The 17,397-nt window shown below is 38.8% G+C and overlaps 1 protein-coding gene across 6 annotated transcripts in view; it reads right to left on the bottom strand.

The window, feature by feature from the left end:
* The window catches only part of LOC120419868 (TOX high mobility group box family member 3-like), an 83,637-nt gene that overhangs the window by 43,395 nt on the left and 22,845 nt on the right, over nt 1-17,397 (bottom strand). For 4 of the 6 annotated variants that reach the window (XM_052707143.1, XM_052707144.1, XM_052707139.1 and 1 more), the window contains 4 exons: nt 13,679-13,762; nt 12,554-13,572; nt 12,021-12,501; nt 11,516-11,962 (listed from right to left, as the gene is read on the bottom strand). In XM_052707143.1, the coding sequence (XP_052563103.1) occupies nt 11,516-11,962; nt 12,021-12,501; nt 12,554-13,572; nt 13,679-13,762 (2,031 nt within the window). Of the gene's footprint in view, nt 1-11,515; nt 11,963-12,020; nt 12,502-12,553; nt 13,573-13,678; nt 13,763-17,397 lie in introns of those variants that run through there. The other 2 variants (XM_039582727.2, XM_052707147.1) reach the window with 2 other exon arrangements.

Below are 17,397 nucleotides of genomic sequence, written 5' to 3'. Positions count from 1 at the left end.
CATTGTAAAATGTTTGTTCTAGAAAAATCGAAAAACTATGAGAAAAACTGCGATTGGCCAAAAAGTTAATACCGTAGGCTCATAGTGCATTAAAATACCTATCTTTTGACCTATGGGAGTATGGGTGTTGGAGGCTGTTGCAAAAAGATATTAAGGTTTTAAAAAAATCCATTTTTAATTTGCAAAAGCTATGAGAAAAAGTCAAACCAATCCTGGATGTCTATAGCACATTTTGAAGGGCTTCAAAAGACCTTTCGAATGCATCTAAGAGAGTTGGAATTGATGAAGTTTTACGGAAATGCGAGCAATTTTAAGATTTTTCATGTGTTTTGGACCTCAAACTTCAATGCTCGTTTTACCCCGCTTCCCTTTGTCGTAGAGGACTCATATTTGACATGAGTTCATCTCATGCATAGACAAACAAACCCTGAAAGTTTCATCCAAATCGGAGCACCTCGATACGACCTCTAGAACAAACCGAGCAGAATCTACAAATACTGCCTCTTAAATAAATAAAACGTGACGTGAAATTGATAAGCTGGTCTACACTTGTCTGATTGAACACTTGAGGGATAACAATTACGTTAAAGATTTGTTTGCTATTATTTTATATGAGGCCGCTGCAAATATTTTGCAAAGTTTATGTCCCCTCCCCCCTTTAAAATTGGTTCGAAATATCGAGAAGCAAAAAAAAAATTTTTTTTCAAAAAACTTCAAATTTTTAAAGGGATTAGACTGCCCATGTTTGCATAAACGTCTCATATGCAAAACAGCAAGCTGAGAAAAACGCATTTGAAGTTTGTCTCATACATAAGGCTACGTGTTAAGTTTTCGCGAAAAAACTGGATTTCCTCCTGATTTCTAGAACAAAGTACTGGATGTTATAGGCTCTTTTGAAAGAGCACACGATTTTGAACCAAACTGCATCAAAAACTCGAAATCGATGAGAATGCGTATGGGCATTTATGCGATCAGGGGCAGTAGAAGTCTAACCAACTAAAAACAATTAGAAATGCATTTTCCTGTCTTAAAAGTCATATTTAGTATGTCTATTTTTTTTCTATTTTTGATCGCCGAGTATTTTTACTTTCTTTGTTTAGATTGATATTTTTCGGCGAATAATAACACAATTTTTAAATGTTTTTTCTTACGTTTCGGCCTACTTTTCTCCTTTCGGCCATCATCAGAATCTTAAAACCCTTCTTCCAGCTGCTACTGCTAGCAATCCAGGCAACCCAGCAGGAGGAGTAGCAGCTGGAAGAAGGGTTTTAAGATTCTGATGATGGCCGAAAGGAGAAAAGTAGGCCGAAACGTAAGAAAAAACGTTTAAAAATTGTGTTATTATTCGCCGAAAAATATCAATCTAAACAAAGAAAGTATTTAGTATGTCTGGGATCGATCAAAAATATTTTAAATTTTTGTGGAATTCCAATGTACAGTACCGCAAAAAGATTTTTTTCGGCGAAAAATAGTCTCTTTAATACTTGGTTATTTTGAAAACTAATGATTGCAAAACAACTGGGCAGGTGTAGCAATGCACTTTAAAACACTTTTATCATTCAAATTACTTGTGAGTTGAGTTGGAGATTTTGAACGGTGCGCGTCACGGTCATCACGCAGGATTTTTGTTGCCGTTTCCGTCTTGTTGTCCCCTCGATTATGTGTGTTTTCGGTCCGGGCGGTTTTGCTTTCCCGCATATTATTCGGTTTTATCTTTCCCAGGGGGATGCTAAAGGCCGCCATCTTGGGTGATTGACGTTGATAACGCGCGCAAACTGCGCACAGTGAAAACAAATATATGTTTTTTACTAGTAATTCAATTTTTGTTATAAGAACTACTGTAGTAAACGTCAAATTACAAAGTAGTTAAGTTAAACGTTTCATGTGATAAAAGTACAACTTAAAATGAGGTCATCGTGCTTAATAATCCCAACTTTAGTAGTTTATTTTGCAAATAAATTGATAAAAATAACTTCAAAAACATACACTAACTTTTAAACGTACATTGCGGTAAAATTTTACATAAAAAGAATAATTACCTTATTTCCATTTTATGCATGCAGTTTTTGTACTTTTTTACAGTGCGCAGTTGCTTTGTTTTGGTTCCGTAACGAACAGCTGTTCTTTTGTGCTGGCGCCGTAATTGACAGCTCCCTTTTGTTCTGGTGCCAAAGTTGACAGCTTGTGTTGGCTACGGGCGAGCTGCCTGTAGTGAGATATAGATGTCGCCCCCTGATCTTTCTACAGCCGGCTGTCTAAGATTGAATCATTTATTTTAAATCAACACCAAATAACCGGGAATAGTCTTATCTGCATCATCCGAATATTTGCCTTGAGAATTCATAATACATCACAGCATTAAACAACATTTATAGATTATTGGGTCGCATCATCATCCTCTATGATGAATCCTGGCCATTACCCTTACCCACTAACAAAATCCCTAGTAGAAGTAGTTTTTTCCGGCACACGTGGGGGTGTGGATCCCCCCGAGATCTACAAACTGACATGGCGGGCGCTGTTGGTGGCCATAACTGTTACTTATTTGCTCCAGATCTAGTTTTAATGATCTTGATGTTTTATCTTTTCAGCGCATTAGATCGTTTCAGCGTATGATCGGTTGTATTGATAGGATAATACGGTCCTGTTCACCAACGGAGAAGGACAACCATGGTCTCTCATGCTCATTCTCATGCTCGAATGTTGAGAACATGACTTGTTATTTCAATTTTTAGAATTTTTTTATTTTTTTGCCCCCCTCGACCTTGACCAGAGTCATAAACAGGGGGGAACATAACAAATTTGCAATGGTCTTATTATTATTATACTATTATTTTTTCATGTTGATCCCGTCAAAATAATCTAAAATTTAGTTTAATCAATTTCCAACCAATTTTCACTCCATTGGAAGCAATAAACATGTTTTCCAAAAAAGCTGCCACACCAATCGATACTGTTACAATATTCATAAATTGATTTAAACCACTTATCGACTTCACAAAGGATGAATTACGTCAACAAATTGAGTGGCGAATATTGAAAAGCTTCAGTTTAGGTGCGTTTGAATGCCCTGTATGTGAGCAAGTTTAAGTGTGTGTGCGTGTGTGTGCAGGTGAAGCCCCTCACCTACCTTCTGCACGTGATGGCTTTACCATGGTACAAGCCTTATCGAATGGTAATCTCCGGAATACGCCAAATCAAATCGATCAGCACAATAAAATTAATCCAAATTTCATGTTGATTGAGAGAGTCGACGCCAGCGCACGGCCGCGCCTATTCAAACATGCTTAAGACCTGGTGTGGTTTAGGGTGGTTCCTTGTTAAAACTCAAGTGAAGTAATAGTACTAGCGCTGTGGGCACATAATGAACGCAGGCATAATTTTCATATTTTATTAGATCCGAGTAACACGAAGTATATAAATATGACTGAAGTAAATTTTAAACTTAAATAAATTATCGATAAAAATGAATAGATTTACCACATATCTCTAATGAAAAGTAGGTCTGCCAGATTTCGGGCCTTAGTAGTTTCCATAACTCATTGTAGTATATTGTATTAGAATGTAACAAAAATTACATTCAGAGGCTTTTTCCGGTGGGCTGAGCTCAAATCTTAAATATGAGCTTGATTGGACGTAACAGGATCTGACTTATGGGTCATTCCATCTGAAGCGGAACAGCATTTGAAAATTACCCTCTCCGATCCTGCTCAAATTTGGCAGGGCTGTTGATACTATCAAAACATGCAAGAATCCCGAATTTTATCCAAATCGGACCACCCCCTCCATTTTTGTACCTCCCCAAAAAATCGACTTTTTGGCGATTTTTGACCAAACCTCCTAGTTTCAAACGGCGATAGCTCAGGAACCATAAATCTTAGAAGGTCAGTCTTAGACTCAATTTTGAAGGAAATTGGACGTAGAATCCGTGATCGAAATGTTGATTAATTTATTTTTTCTACCTGTATTGCGCAATTGAAAACTTTAAACGGTCGTATCTCAAAACACCCCAACTTAGTTTTTTGATTTGACCTCACCATCGTGTTCCCCGGCCAATTTTACATAAGAATCACTTATCGACAGAAATGAATATGTTTTGTTCCAGAGATATCGAATTTTAAAGTTTAGTGTTTTCGAGATTATCTACATCAGCTTCATTCGCCGCATCTGCTAGAAGCACACAAGCGGGCTGATCAATAACTGCTACCTGGTCATTTATTGAAATAATATTTCATCATAAATAATCTTTATCAAATTGGGCAAAAAATAACTGTATAACACTATAGGAAACTGGAGTTTAACACTGGAACGCCCAACGCATGTCGAACTTACACGGACGCCCAAGCCTCCCAAAAAAGGTGGAACGGTAACTTCAACTCGCTGGTTCTCGGGCCTAACTCAACCAATCAAAATGATTCTTCTTTCCAGTGATTTGTTAGGATGTCTTGATGATTCTAGAGCTTTGCAGAACTTAATTTGAACAAATATGTAATTTCTGCGACCGAAAACATCGTTCCACCTTTTTTAAAAAGACTGCCTCCGCGGAATTTTCGGCGATTTTTTTTTTTACACGCGAAAAAAAAAAAGTTGGAACGATGTTTTCGATCGCAAAAATTACAGATTTGATCAAATTAAGTTCTGCAAAGCTCTAGAATCATTAAGACATCCTAATAAATCACTGAAAAGAAGAATCATCTTGATTGGTAGAGTTAGGCCCGAGAACCAGCGAGTTGAAGTTACCGTTCCAACTTTTTTGGAGCCTTGGGCGTTGGAATGTTAATTGCGAATGTTTATTTGCTCAAAAAAAAATAATTAAGTGAATTTCTGTGCTAACCCACAGGACAGAGCAATAACGACACACAGTAAAGGGCAGAATTGGATTCCGACGAAGCGAGCAGGAAAATGCAATTAATCTTGTTAGTAACACTGAACAATAAGTGCACGATACATTATTGAGTAAAACATATGAATTAAAATGAATAAAATTTACTGATACGTTGTACTCTAGTGAAGGACGATCACAAGGAGTAGGAAAAGGATTTCTGGAAATTATAAAACTGAAAAATGTAAGAAAATCACAAAATTTGATCTGCTGCAAAGCGGCTGGTTCCCTTAATTTAGTTAAGATGATTTCGACACCGTCCGAACAACAGTTTTTTTTTCTTCTTTCATTCTTGGATTCTTGGAACACAAAACGGCTGCTGTCCTCACGTATAAGGATTTTTTTAAAATTAAATGTACCTTGACCAAAATCATCTTTTAATCAAATGAAGCTGGCTCACAATATAAAAATTGATTCAATATGATCAATCTTTTAAACCTTAAATCAGATTTGCCAAATTATGGTAAAGTGTCAATAATAAACTTTAATAATAATAATAATAACAATACAGCAGGTTTTGGGGTTTTTGCTGAATGGCACTATTTTGCTACCGCTTATGATAAAGGCCATGGCCTCGGAGGTACTCTTAAACGGTTAGCAGCATGTAAAAAACGGTGCATTCAAAATAACCCAATAAATATTCCTTTCACAAAAATAGATTGATCAAGGTAGGGGAACAGAATCTAATTCCAGCGTTCCTCTAATGTTGCCATATCAGCGCTTTGGCATTCAATTACAGCTGATTAAAAGCGTTTTCAACTGAAATCGAGAGATAAATAGCTCAATAAGAAGTGAACAAGCAAGTTTCTATCAAAAGTTTTGCAAAATTTGTTGTTTGAATAGTGAAAATGTGCAAATTGGACGAAACTAGGAGCGAGGACTTAATCTGCCAAACATACGAGAATTTCCCCTATTAGCCATTTGAAAAAATATTTGCGTAAAATTATAAAAATATAAATTAAATTAATCATCTCCCAGAACACCAGGTAGCAGTTATAGATCAGCCCGCCTGTGATGCGGCGAATACTCGAAACACTAAACTTTAAAATTCGATATCTCTGGAACGAAACATATTCATTTCTGTCGATAAGTGATACTTATGTAAAATTGGCCGGGGATCACGATGGCGAGGTCAAATAAAAAAAATAAGTTGGGGTGTTTTGAGATACGGCCGTTTAAAGTTTTCAATTGCGCAATACAAGTAGAAAAATAAATTAATCAACATTTCGATCACGGATTCTACGTCCAATTTCCTTCAAAATTGAGTCTAAGACTGACCTTCTAAGATTTGTGGTTCCTGAGCTATCGCCGTTTGAAACTAGGAGGTTTGGTCAAAAATCGGCAAAAAGTCGATTTTTTGGGAGGGTACAAATATGGAGGGGGTGGTCCGATTTGGATGAAATTCGGGATTCTTGCATGTTTTGATAGTATCAACAGCTCTGCCAAATTTGAGCAGGATCGGAGAGGGTAATTTTCAAATTTGCATTTTTTCGTGCACAGTTGAGATGGAATGACCCTTATTGCATTGAATATATGTTATATGTTTGGCCACTAAAGCGTTAACGCGTTAATGTTAAGATGACGTTAAGATATTTAACCCTCAGAATAATTTGATGACTTGTTGAATTTTATCAGTAATGGATAAAAAGTTTTAGTAGGTTTTTCTTTCTAAAAAAAGCACAAAGTGATTTGTTATGTTAATATTTCAACGATTTAAAAATAAATAAATTTAAGGTTTAAAGTTGCTGCTGAGCCATATAAATGACACACGTTAGTTCAACTGTATTACTGCCAAAGAGATACATAAGGAAAAGTGCAACAGAGAAGAGCATGGTTGCGTTCTGGCTCTCTGCTGCGAACAAGTTCTCTTAGTGCAGTGGATAAGAGTTAGTCTTATATCTAAAGAGCCCCGGCTCAACACTCGATGTACGCATATAGTTGTTATTGTTTATATACAGGCTTTTATGAGCTAATAATTGAGCGAGTTTGTGGTCGTTTTTTTCAAAATATTTTCAATGACAAATGTCAGACGATATGTTCTAATAAATTATTTAAAAAATGGTGAAATACCCTAACATTCCTGCCTGAAAGCAGCTCAAAAGCTTCGTGAACAGGAAGGGGAAAAGAGTGAATAGCTTATTCAATCGAATCAAATGTATCATTTAAAATCTACATCACCGATAGCGACATTGCTAATTGAATGAGTTCATTAGCAAGCACAATAAGTCATCACTTTAGCTCTTCTTATGTGTGTCTATCCAATCCATCAATCTATCCATCGAGAAATTAAAAGTGAGAGTGTGTGCAACATGGAGTTAAACTTTCTGTGAAGTTGCTGGGAAGATTACCAGAGCACTTAGAAAAGTTTAACTCCATGTTGCACGCACACATTCTCACTTTTAATTTCTCGATACTCGCACTCTCTCTCTCTCTCACACACACACACACTTTAATTCACGTGTACATCGTTCACACTAAAGCCAAAGAGCGCATTAGTGTGTACGTAGGTTGTATGTATGCTTGTACTCGATACTCAAAAGGGCCAAAGAGAGGCGACGAGGTTTTGAGGCACGCCGAGTTCAAACACTGTTCGTTTCGTGAATTCAATTTCAATACGCGTTTGTTCTGTTGGTGACTGAGGACATCAGCAGCTGAGCTGAGAAGATGACGGGGACGGGGTGGAAAAGTGCCCCAGTTGAGCTGGGGATGACAGTGCAAGAGAGAGAGAGAGAGTGGAGCAGCAGAGAAAACTGTGAAAGAGAAGAGCAAACTCCAAAGTGGTTGTCGTCGTCAGATGGAAAGAGAAAATGCAATGGGGTGGTAGTGAAAGAGAGAGTGAGAAGGGACTTGGTGGGGGGGGGGGGAGAGAGAGAGAGACACAGAGTGGCTAAGCTGAGTATTTCCTTTTGCGAAATAATCCCACTGTCAATCAGCATTTTCTTTCCAACTGTTTCTTAATCACAAAAATCCAATCCAATTTAGGTCAGCTCACTCAAGCCATAATACATGAACATAACGAATAACATACAATACTTTGCTGATGTCGGAATAACGCAATGAGGTTGAATTTAGGACGAAGGCCTGAATTTAAATTATGAATGTTGAGTAAAGTTGATCAATCATTTAACTACATATCGCCGCTTGTGTGCTATCTTGTGACACGTCTGCTGTAAAAAGATAGGACGTGTCACGGTGTCACTGTAAAAAAATACATATTTCAAAGAAATAGAAACACAAAATTTTCATCTGACACATTTGGTCCTTAATGAAAAATTACCTCGCTGGAATATTTCAGATTGAAAAGGATATTATATTTTTCAATAAATGACATGTCTATCCATTGTTTTTTTGTGAGTAACGAAATTAAGAGTGGTTAAAAACTATTTTTCAACCTTTTTAAAATAAAAATACGCATTTTTAGAGTTTAGTGTGGTATTTGCAATTATAATTCTTGTTTAAAGAAAGTTTATATTGAATTAAAACATTAATGGTATAAAGATAATGATTACTTCTCTAAATTTAAGATTTTCAAAACAATGCCGTTAGGAAAACTGAAATCTGCTTAAATATAGTTTGTAACACAATCCGTTTAGAGCAGCAGCACCGGAGAATAAAGTCCCACTAATGGTTTCAGAGTTGAAGAGTAAATAATCATCTTAAAAACAATAATGTTGTGTATTTTAGGTTTGAAGGAAAAATAATATATTTTTAATGCTTTCATATACAGCAATTCCATTTGAAAAGAGTCTAACCGAAAAAAAGTTCTCCGATCGAGCACAACATTTTTCTGGGGGTTTCTTGGCCAAAATAATTAGACCTGTATTTTTTTGTTTGGCCATTAGGGTGACCTACATCTTGCTAAGGTGGTTCAAAAATGGCAATTTTCGTCATTTTTCGCAAAAAAAAACACTTTTTTCTAAAAAATCATATCTCCGCGTCATTTCATCCGATTTTAGCTGTCTTAGACGCAAAAGAAAGGTGATTAGTTTGGCTATTTGAAAAAAAAAAATAGTAAGAAAGTTCAAAAATCTAGCTTAACTTTGAAAAAGTCGTATGAAAACTTAAAATGGCGTTTTGACCGTGTCTGGACCAAAGAGCATCTGTCTGAAAATATTTTTGTTTATTTAAGATTTTCGACGCGCCACGCGCAAAATACATAGAAATGACGAAATAGGCAAAAAAATCAACGTTTTTCACTTAAACTCTGATGACTTACAAATTAAATTGATGACTTATACATTAGGGTGTTTCAGCCAAACAAAAAAGTTCTCAGAATCAGGCAAACCGAGGTCCCCCTTGTAGAGGATACCCATAGGGATTCTCATGCCAAATATCAGCCCATTTGGTCGAGAATTGGCCTGTCCCCAGCGGTTTAAAGTTTACATGGAAATTACTATGGGATTTTTGTGCTTTTCGTTCAATCGTTCCTACAGGTCTGGGGACAACATGGATTCACTCGGAATAAAGACAGGTGTGTAGGGGATGGTCCAATGAACACATTCCAGAAGGAATTAGGGTTGTCCATTCTGTCCCCAAGGTGCGCATTGGATCGACGTCCGGTGTCTCCACACCCAGAACTGGGCATCGGCATACGAGAGAATAAAGAGCACGATTCGGTAGTAGAATGGTACTGTGTGCGGACGGAGAGGATAAATCCCGAAATTACCGAGAGTACTTTACTCATGGTTCATTTTCCAAAAAAGTTCATCTATCAAAAAAAAAAAAAGTACCGGTACCGAGACTCGAACCCAAGACCTTCGGCATATTGAACCGTGCCTTTACCGTATGGGCCACCATGGTTCGGTGACTAAGTGGCGGTCGTTTGTCCATATAAGCCACTCAATAGGATGAACTGTTCCAATGAACGAATGAACACGCGAGAGGACTATACTCTCGAAATATAGCACTTTCCTCACGTTTCTTTTCTTGAGGACTATCCCCTCGTTCTTTAACTTTGGGTGCAGAATAATCGATTCACCCTTCAAATGTTCGCATTATCCTTAGTATGCTATGACGGCTAGGTGAAAACCACGACGCCCCATATCAGACGGTGAACACGTGGCAGAGCATACATTAAAGTTTTGGCTCAGAAACATTCTTTAAAGTAATTAAATTATAACTATTGATGTTCCTGTAATGATTTCAACTTTACTAAATAACGTAGCATGATGATTTTGTAACAATAATGCAATCGATGCCTCTCCACGTGTTCACCGTCTGATATGGGGCGTCGTGGTTTTCACCTAGCCGTCATAGCATACTAAGGATAATGCGAACATTTGAAGGGTGAATCGATTATTCTGGAGACACCGGACGTCGATCCAATGCGCACCTTGGGGACAGAATGGACAACCCTAATTCCTTCTGGAATGTGTTTATTGGACCATCCCCTACACACCTGTCTGTATTCCGAGTGAATCCATGTTGTCCCCAGACCTGTAGGAACGATTGAACGAAAAGCACAAAAATCCCATAGTAATTTCCATTGCAGGGGACAGGCCGATTTTCACCCAAATGGGCTGATATTTGGCATGAGAGTCTCTATGGGTATCCTCTACAAGAGGAACCTCGGTTTGCCGTAAAATGAGAACTTTTTTGTTTGGCTGAAACACCCTATTATACATGTTAGGGTACTAAAATTTTCTTAATTAAAATACGCAACTTTTGGAACCCTAACATGTATAGGTCATCGCTGATTTTTTAAGTTATCGTAGTTTTAGTGAAAAAAGTTATTTTTTTTGCTGAATTCGTAATTTTCCTGTTTTTGCGCGTGGCGCGTCGAAAAACTAAGTTTTTATTTTCGAAAAATCATAACTCGGAAACGTACGGTTCGACATCGCCAATTTTTGATAAATTATGTGAAATTTTCCGAGGAATTTGATAAAAATATTTTCAGACATAGGCTCTTTGGTCCAGACACGGTCAAAACGCCATTTTAAGTTTTCGTACGACTTTTTCAAAGTTTAGCTAGATTTTTGAAACTTCTTATTACTTTTTTCTTTAGCGTCTAAGACAGCTAAAATCGGATGAAATGGCGCGGAGATTTGATTTTTTGAAAAAAAGTGTTTTTTGCGAAAAGTGACGAAAATTGTCATTTTTCGAACCACCCTAATGGCCAAACAAAAAAATACGGGTCTAATTATTTTGGCCAAGGAACCCCCAGAAAAATTTTGAGCCCGATCGGAGAACTTTGTTTTTCGGTTTAGGCTTTTTTCAAATGGAATTGCTGTATACATATATATGTACATCTTAAATTATGGTTTAATGAAACGAAACGAAACTATTGGCACTACGCCCCCCGGGGCATGGCCTTCCTCTAACGTGGGATTTCTGCTCCAGCGCCTCTGACGAGACAGGAGAAACCGGGACCGACGTTTTACTTCACCATCCGATAGAAGCTCAGTGGATAAGGCGGGAATCGAACCCGCGTCTCATAGCATCATCGGGATCGGCAGCCGAAGCCGCTACCCCTGCGCCACGAGACCCAAATTATGATTTAATAATGATTGTTAAAAATTGTTTTCATGAGGTATACAAAAAAAGCCATTCTGAAACCGATCATATGTTGCTAAGGTATAAATTTGCTTGAATCGAGCGTAGCCAAATGAACTAGTAATTCGAACCATTTGTCACCTGAAACCCATCAATGAACGCAAGCTTCAGCTGAGCCGGCAGATAGTCGTTGATCAAGTAGTCCGTGGAAATGTCCACCAGACTTTCGATCTCGGCCTTGACGTCCAGTTCGCTCATGAGCCGCAGTTCGCGCGCCAGCTCACAGCCTGCTTTGCCAATGTAGGGTCGCTTTAGAAGCTCGTCGATCCGGGCTCGATCCCTGCCGTTGAGTGGAAGGGGCTTGAGTCCTAGCAGGGGAATGTGGGACGGGCGGACTCCGATCCAGCGGATGGCTGGAACTGCCAGGTACTGGGATTGGTGCGACAGGGCAAGCGAACCGAACTTGTAAACGCAGTAGATTTCGATGCCGAACGGATCGGCGTCAACGAGGGCGAACATGGGGATCCGGTAGGTGGTCCAGATTTTCTGGAGGAGAAGGCGCGTCCCAACGTCCGGATAGCCTTTGCTCTGGGGAAGGGGGAGGTTAAGATGAGAACAAGTAAGGGAGTTTTCCAAAAAAATATACCGTGACCAGGAGTAGCTTTCGCGACATTCGGTCTAGTATCCGATCTTCCAGCAGTCTTCGAAATACGGTATCCTTCTCGACAATCAGAACCATCTCGGCGTCGACAGAGATTTCCATCAACCCGAGCACATCGGCGGGGATTAGCGTGCCGAGACTGTTATGGCAATCGACCATTTCCTGATGCTTAGACCGGAACTTTAGCGGTCCAGCGACGAGCCCTTTGGATGACGAGAACACGTTCAACTCCCACAGGTTTGCTTCGAGCAGGAAGCAGACGTCTTGGAGACCTTTGTCAACGGTTCTTTGGCTATGGGTCAGCTGTGGATCACGATAGTAGAGTTCCCGCTTCGAGCAGGATGTTCGCAGCGTTAGTAGTTTGAAAATTTCCGACATGAGGAATATTATCAAAAGGAACTGATGTCTACCATTTTTGTGATGGTACACAACTCGCCGGCTTTTGGTGGAGGCTTTTTGAGTAAGACTGAAAAATAAGGGGAAATTAGAGCAGGAAACACGAAAAAATCTAACATTACATGTCGTTTTCCATGCGGCACATGTCCCAGGTTGGTTTTGGCTTAACCTTCACTTCCAAGTTATTCTCCTGGAGTTCCATTTGGGTCAACCGTTTGAAAATTTGCAAAATTTTTGCAACCAATTCTTTCTGCCGAACGGGAAGGTCAGCGATGGGTCCAGAGTTCAAGCGAGGGATAATCGAGGGTTGAAGGGATTGGTCGAGTCGTAGAGCTGGTGGAGGTGTTACGGAAGCTTGGGGATCTTCAACGGGGCTTGAGTTGGGTCTCAGACGATCTTGAGATTGCGTTGGTAAGAGATTACCAAAATCTTGAAGGTAAGGAGCATCGTCATGCTCCTTGCGACATGGACTGAGATTGATGTTGACGAATTGTTCCACAACGATTTCTTTTTCAGTTGCATTCGAATCATTGTCATGGGCAGGGACATCTCGAAGAGATTTCATCGTTTCAACGCCTATGGGATCGGTTTCCGAATTCAAACAAAGAGTTTTGTTCTCGATTGTGACTTCCATACGGGTTTCCTCAGTGTCTGTAATGGACGTGTAGAACTTTTCATGTGGATTTACTTTCTGCAGTAATGTATCCCAGTACTCGATACTAGTGTCGAACATACTACCAAAACTCGACTCAACTCCACCTTCTAAAGGTGTAATACTTCGCATTGATACGTCATCAAACGTATCTTCCATCATATCCCTTGTCGGCACGAAGGTGTGATCAAATCCAGAATCTTCAAAAGATCGGTTCAACGTTTGAGCAAGATCTTCATGGACATCGGGGAAAATGCTCTCCACAGATTCACGATCACTTTCGACATCAAAAATGCTCGCCACATCGCTAGTCGTGTCACTCTTAGATGAAAATTCAAAAAATGAACCCTCAGAGCTTGCCCTCTCAACGCTGCTGCTCCGACTACTGCAGCTAGGGCTCGAATCTTCAAACTTAAAACTGGACACTCGGGACGAGTTTGATGACGATGGTGAATCCAAGTCAAAGAATGTCTCGTCTAGGTTTGAAGGCTGTGGATTGGTGAGTGAAGGGGGCGGGGGAATAATGGAATAATGATGTATTCATGGAAAGAAGGTGAGATGGACAAACGAGGTGAGGATTGATGAGTTTACTTACGTGGTCATTCATGTTGTAATGGTGGCCGTGCTGTCCGTTGTAGTGGGGAACCGATAGCGACACGTCCAGATTGGACTCGTTGCGCTGGAAAGAAGAGAGAGGGTATTTTATGATTCGTCTCAAACGTAAACTTTTATCAGAAATACAGAACAATATGTTTTATCAAATAAATGAATTAAAAGTTGCTAACATAAGAAATTACGTTCATTCGATATGATGAAGAATAGAACATTTTTTTTAAATTAATGAATTGTGAAACGGGTCTGAGGATACCAAATATTTTACACAACTTTTTTCTCAGATTGGGCTGATTGTCCATTCTTTGCACCACTCACACCAACAAGTTGATATTCATTGTTCACAATATCTTTGACGTCACGCTCGCGTGCAAGTGGCGCGAAATTGAATAAACTTTGCTACGCGCCCGCGTGAGAGTTATTAATTGGGAAAATGTAATTAAAAATTATGCATTATCAGATTTATGTAAAATTATGTTAAACAGTTTAACGACAAAATGAGTGGAACGGCGAAATCCACAAACAAAAAAGAATAAAAAGGACGACACACAAAAAAGTTTGATGGTTTTACGCTTGTCGCGAGAGTTGGCGACGTAATATCAACCACACAGTTGTAAGAAGTGAAGAATTGTGGTGCTAAAAGTTTCAAATTTTATAAATTAAGATGGTCGTCGTCACAGCGTCGCAATCGAGATGCAAGTGAGCCTGGGCGAATGATGGGAAGATTCGTGCTGTGTTGTTGAGGAGAGCCTATTAAGGCAGGAATAGAATTAAAATTTTAAAACTTTTCTCATTTATTTTGTGATTTTCGTTTTAATTTTGCTTACGCCGTTGGCAATCTCTCATGTCATATGTGTGCTACGCAGCTTGCCGCCACTTCCTCGTGTACTGGCGTTCATTCTTGGCGTAAAGCACCGATGCAACGTAATCGTACATAATTTGACCATTCATTCAAAATTTGTCGCCAAAAGATTTGGTAAAGCAATAACTATTCAGTTGAAATACTTTCTCAAAAAAACATCTCAATTTGATAAAAACACAGAATTCCAATTTCAAAACTTTTCTCCCCAAGTGCATCCAATTTTCCAAATGACTGAACTGTAAGAAATCGAATTAAACAACTAAATTTGAATTTAAATTTCACTTCATTAAAATTTCTGTTTTGTGCCACTTGTGGGACTTTCGTGTGCCCTTTCACTGCTGCTTTTCCCCTCTTCCAAGTAGGCTTTGCCAAATTTGAGAACCCATACATGGGGCAGTAGCGTACTTTGGTTTTGCAGATTCCGGAAAGCAAGACCCGGTCCTGGGCTGGTGACTCTGGAAGGTAGATCTTGTCGTCATATCTGATGGTGTCTCGTCGTCTCGTTTCGGCTACTATTTCTGCTCGGCTCTGTGTGATGTGTCTTTTGCTATCTGTTCATGTATTCTAATTTAATTTTCTTTCTCTGTCTCGTCGTTGAGCAGTTTTGCATCATTTTTTGGAGCTCCGTCAGGACTCTTTGGTAGGTCTCCTGTAGGCCTTGGACCTCTGGGCTTAATTATTCATATTTTTGCAATGATATCAAAGAGATGAAGTTGAGCGAAAAACAAAATCATGTTAGGTGTTTGACTTGCAACGTAACTTTAAATCTCATAAATGTAAATGTACCAATGCCATGTAGCCTTCTGTATTTTATAGATTCCTTAGATTGGAATAAAATTTAATAGAATGATCAGTTTTTTTAATATTGTGTTTTTATCAAAACCCGATTATTATATTTGGAATAATATTGAAAAGGGATTTTAATAACATTTTAAAGTGAATTGTGGCCGGGAACCGTGGTGTAGGGATAAGCGTGATTGCCTCTCACCCTGGGTTCGATCCGGTGACATATTTTCGAGACGAGATTTGTCTGATCACCTTTCGTCGGACGGGGAAGTAAATGTTGGCCCTGTCTAAACTTGAGGTTAGGTCGTTAGCTCAGTCCAGGTGTAGGAGTCCTGTCTCGGTGGAGTCGCTGGTAGGCAGTTGGACTAACAATCCAAAGGTCGTCAGTTCGAATCCCGAGGTGGATGGAGGCTTAGGTGTAAAAAGAGGTTTGCAATTGCCTCAACAATCAAACCTTCGGACACCTAGTTTCGAGTAGGAATCTCGCAATCGAGAACGCCAATGCAATGCTGCAAAGCGAATAATATGAATTGAAAGTGAATTGTAGTATCTTAAAGTAAAAAGAGAAAAATCAGTTATTCAGGAGATAATGATGTTAGCGAAAAGGAAGTAGAATTCATAAGAAGTACACTATCATATCAAGTGCTTAGAAGGGAGCGAGAGAAAATTGCAATCGAGAAGAGTTTTCATTTAATTTCTTCCTTTACTTTGCTTGACGGACGGAACTACCTAACAGCATAGAACAGACTCTGACTGGCTGGATGGATGGCAAACATCACGAATGAATCAGTCGTTTCCCGAAGAGTTGAGTGCTGCTGAAGAATGAATGAATGGCAAACTGAATACAATTGGATGGACGAGGCGCAGAGACCTGATGAGAGGTCTTTGTTTGCTGATTATATTGCTATTATGCATTGATGTTATGATTGTTTGTTGTCCCTTGTTGCTGTTTCGCGAATTAAATTTAAGTTATCTTGTATTTCAAATTCTAAACTAAACATATCATTAAAATTTAAACTTCTCATTGAATCATGTATTGAGATTATTTTGTCCATAAAAAAATATTATGTTCGAGGAAAATCATGAAACAAAGTAGCTGAGCTGATTCTTGGAAATTTTCTCGTTAGAAGTAGAACATCAGTTCTTTGATTTTGGCTACATTGGCTCAGATTGAATTATGGAATCATGATTCAAACAAGTTAAAAAATCCTGGCTTGTTGATTTTGCTGACACAAGTTCGTAGTAATGCTAATGGCAGCTGCCAGCAGTTTTGGTAGAGCTGTCCTTGAAGCCGAAAACACAGATAGAGCACAACTTAGCAGCCCTGCCGTTCAGAGTGAAAGAGATGAATAGCTAATGATAAGAAATGAAAGTGGCAAAGAAAACCTAAACTCTAATAAATCATAAAGCAATAAATTTCAAAGTGAAACGAAAACTTTCAAACAGAAGGGAAAGAAAAAGAAGAATTAAGCTGAGAGAAGGCAAAAGAGACTTTCGCATTTTTACATAATTCTGCTGTTTTCAATAACTCAAATAAATTCCTCGCGCTGTCATATCAGAGAGAAAAGATTTAACTCATTTTGCTGCACGAAAGCCCCTACTCCCCCTTTTCCAGTGGTCCTTCACCGCATGTAAAATCACAGGAAAATAAGGGGAACAGGGGGTAGTTGGAGTAAATACTTGCACGTATACGCAGTTTGATCGCAAGCCGTATGACGGATTGGCTGCCGTGAGCTGAATTGTGAACAAAACCAAGTTATTTTTGTCTCTTTCTATGTATGACGATGATTTATGGGATATCGTCTTCATGGCCTTTTAATCGCAAGGCAATGTTCCACATTTTGTTGTTTAATGTTGATCGCTCGATCTTTTTATTTTGTTGTTGTTTTGCTCTATTATTCTTTTTTTTTTCTTGTATTATTTTAAGTGAACAGAAAGAAGTGTAAAATAGGGTTGTGATTTTCAATTATAGATAAAAAAAATATTCACGATTGTATCCATGACGCGTATATATTCTAAAAGAATCTCATTATATTTTTGTTTTTGCTGAGCTT

The sequence above is a fragment of the Culex pipiens genome, chromosome 1 (genome assembly GCF_016801865.2).
Source record: "Culex pipiens pallens isolate TS chromosome 1, TS_CPP_V2, whole genome shotgun sequence".
NCBI classification, from domain to species: Eukaryota; Metazoa; Arthropoda; class Insecta; order Diptera; family Culicidae; genus Culex; species Culex pipiens.
This window is presented reverse-complemented; position numbering and strand designations above follow the sequence as displayed.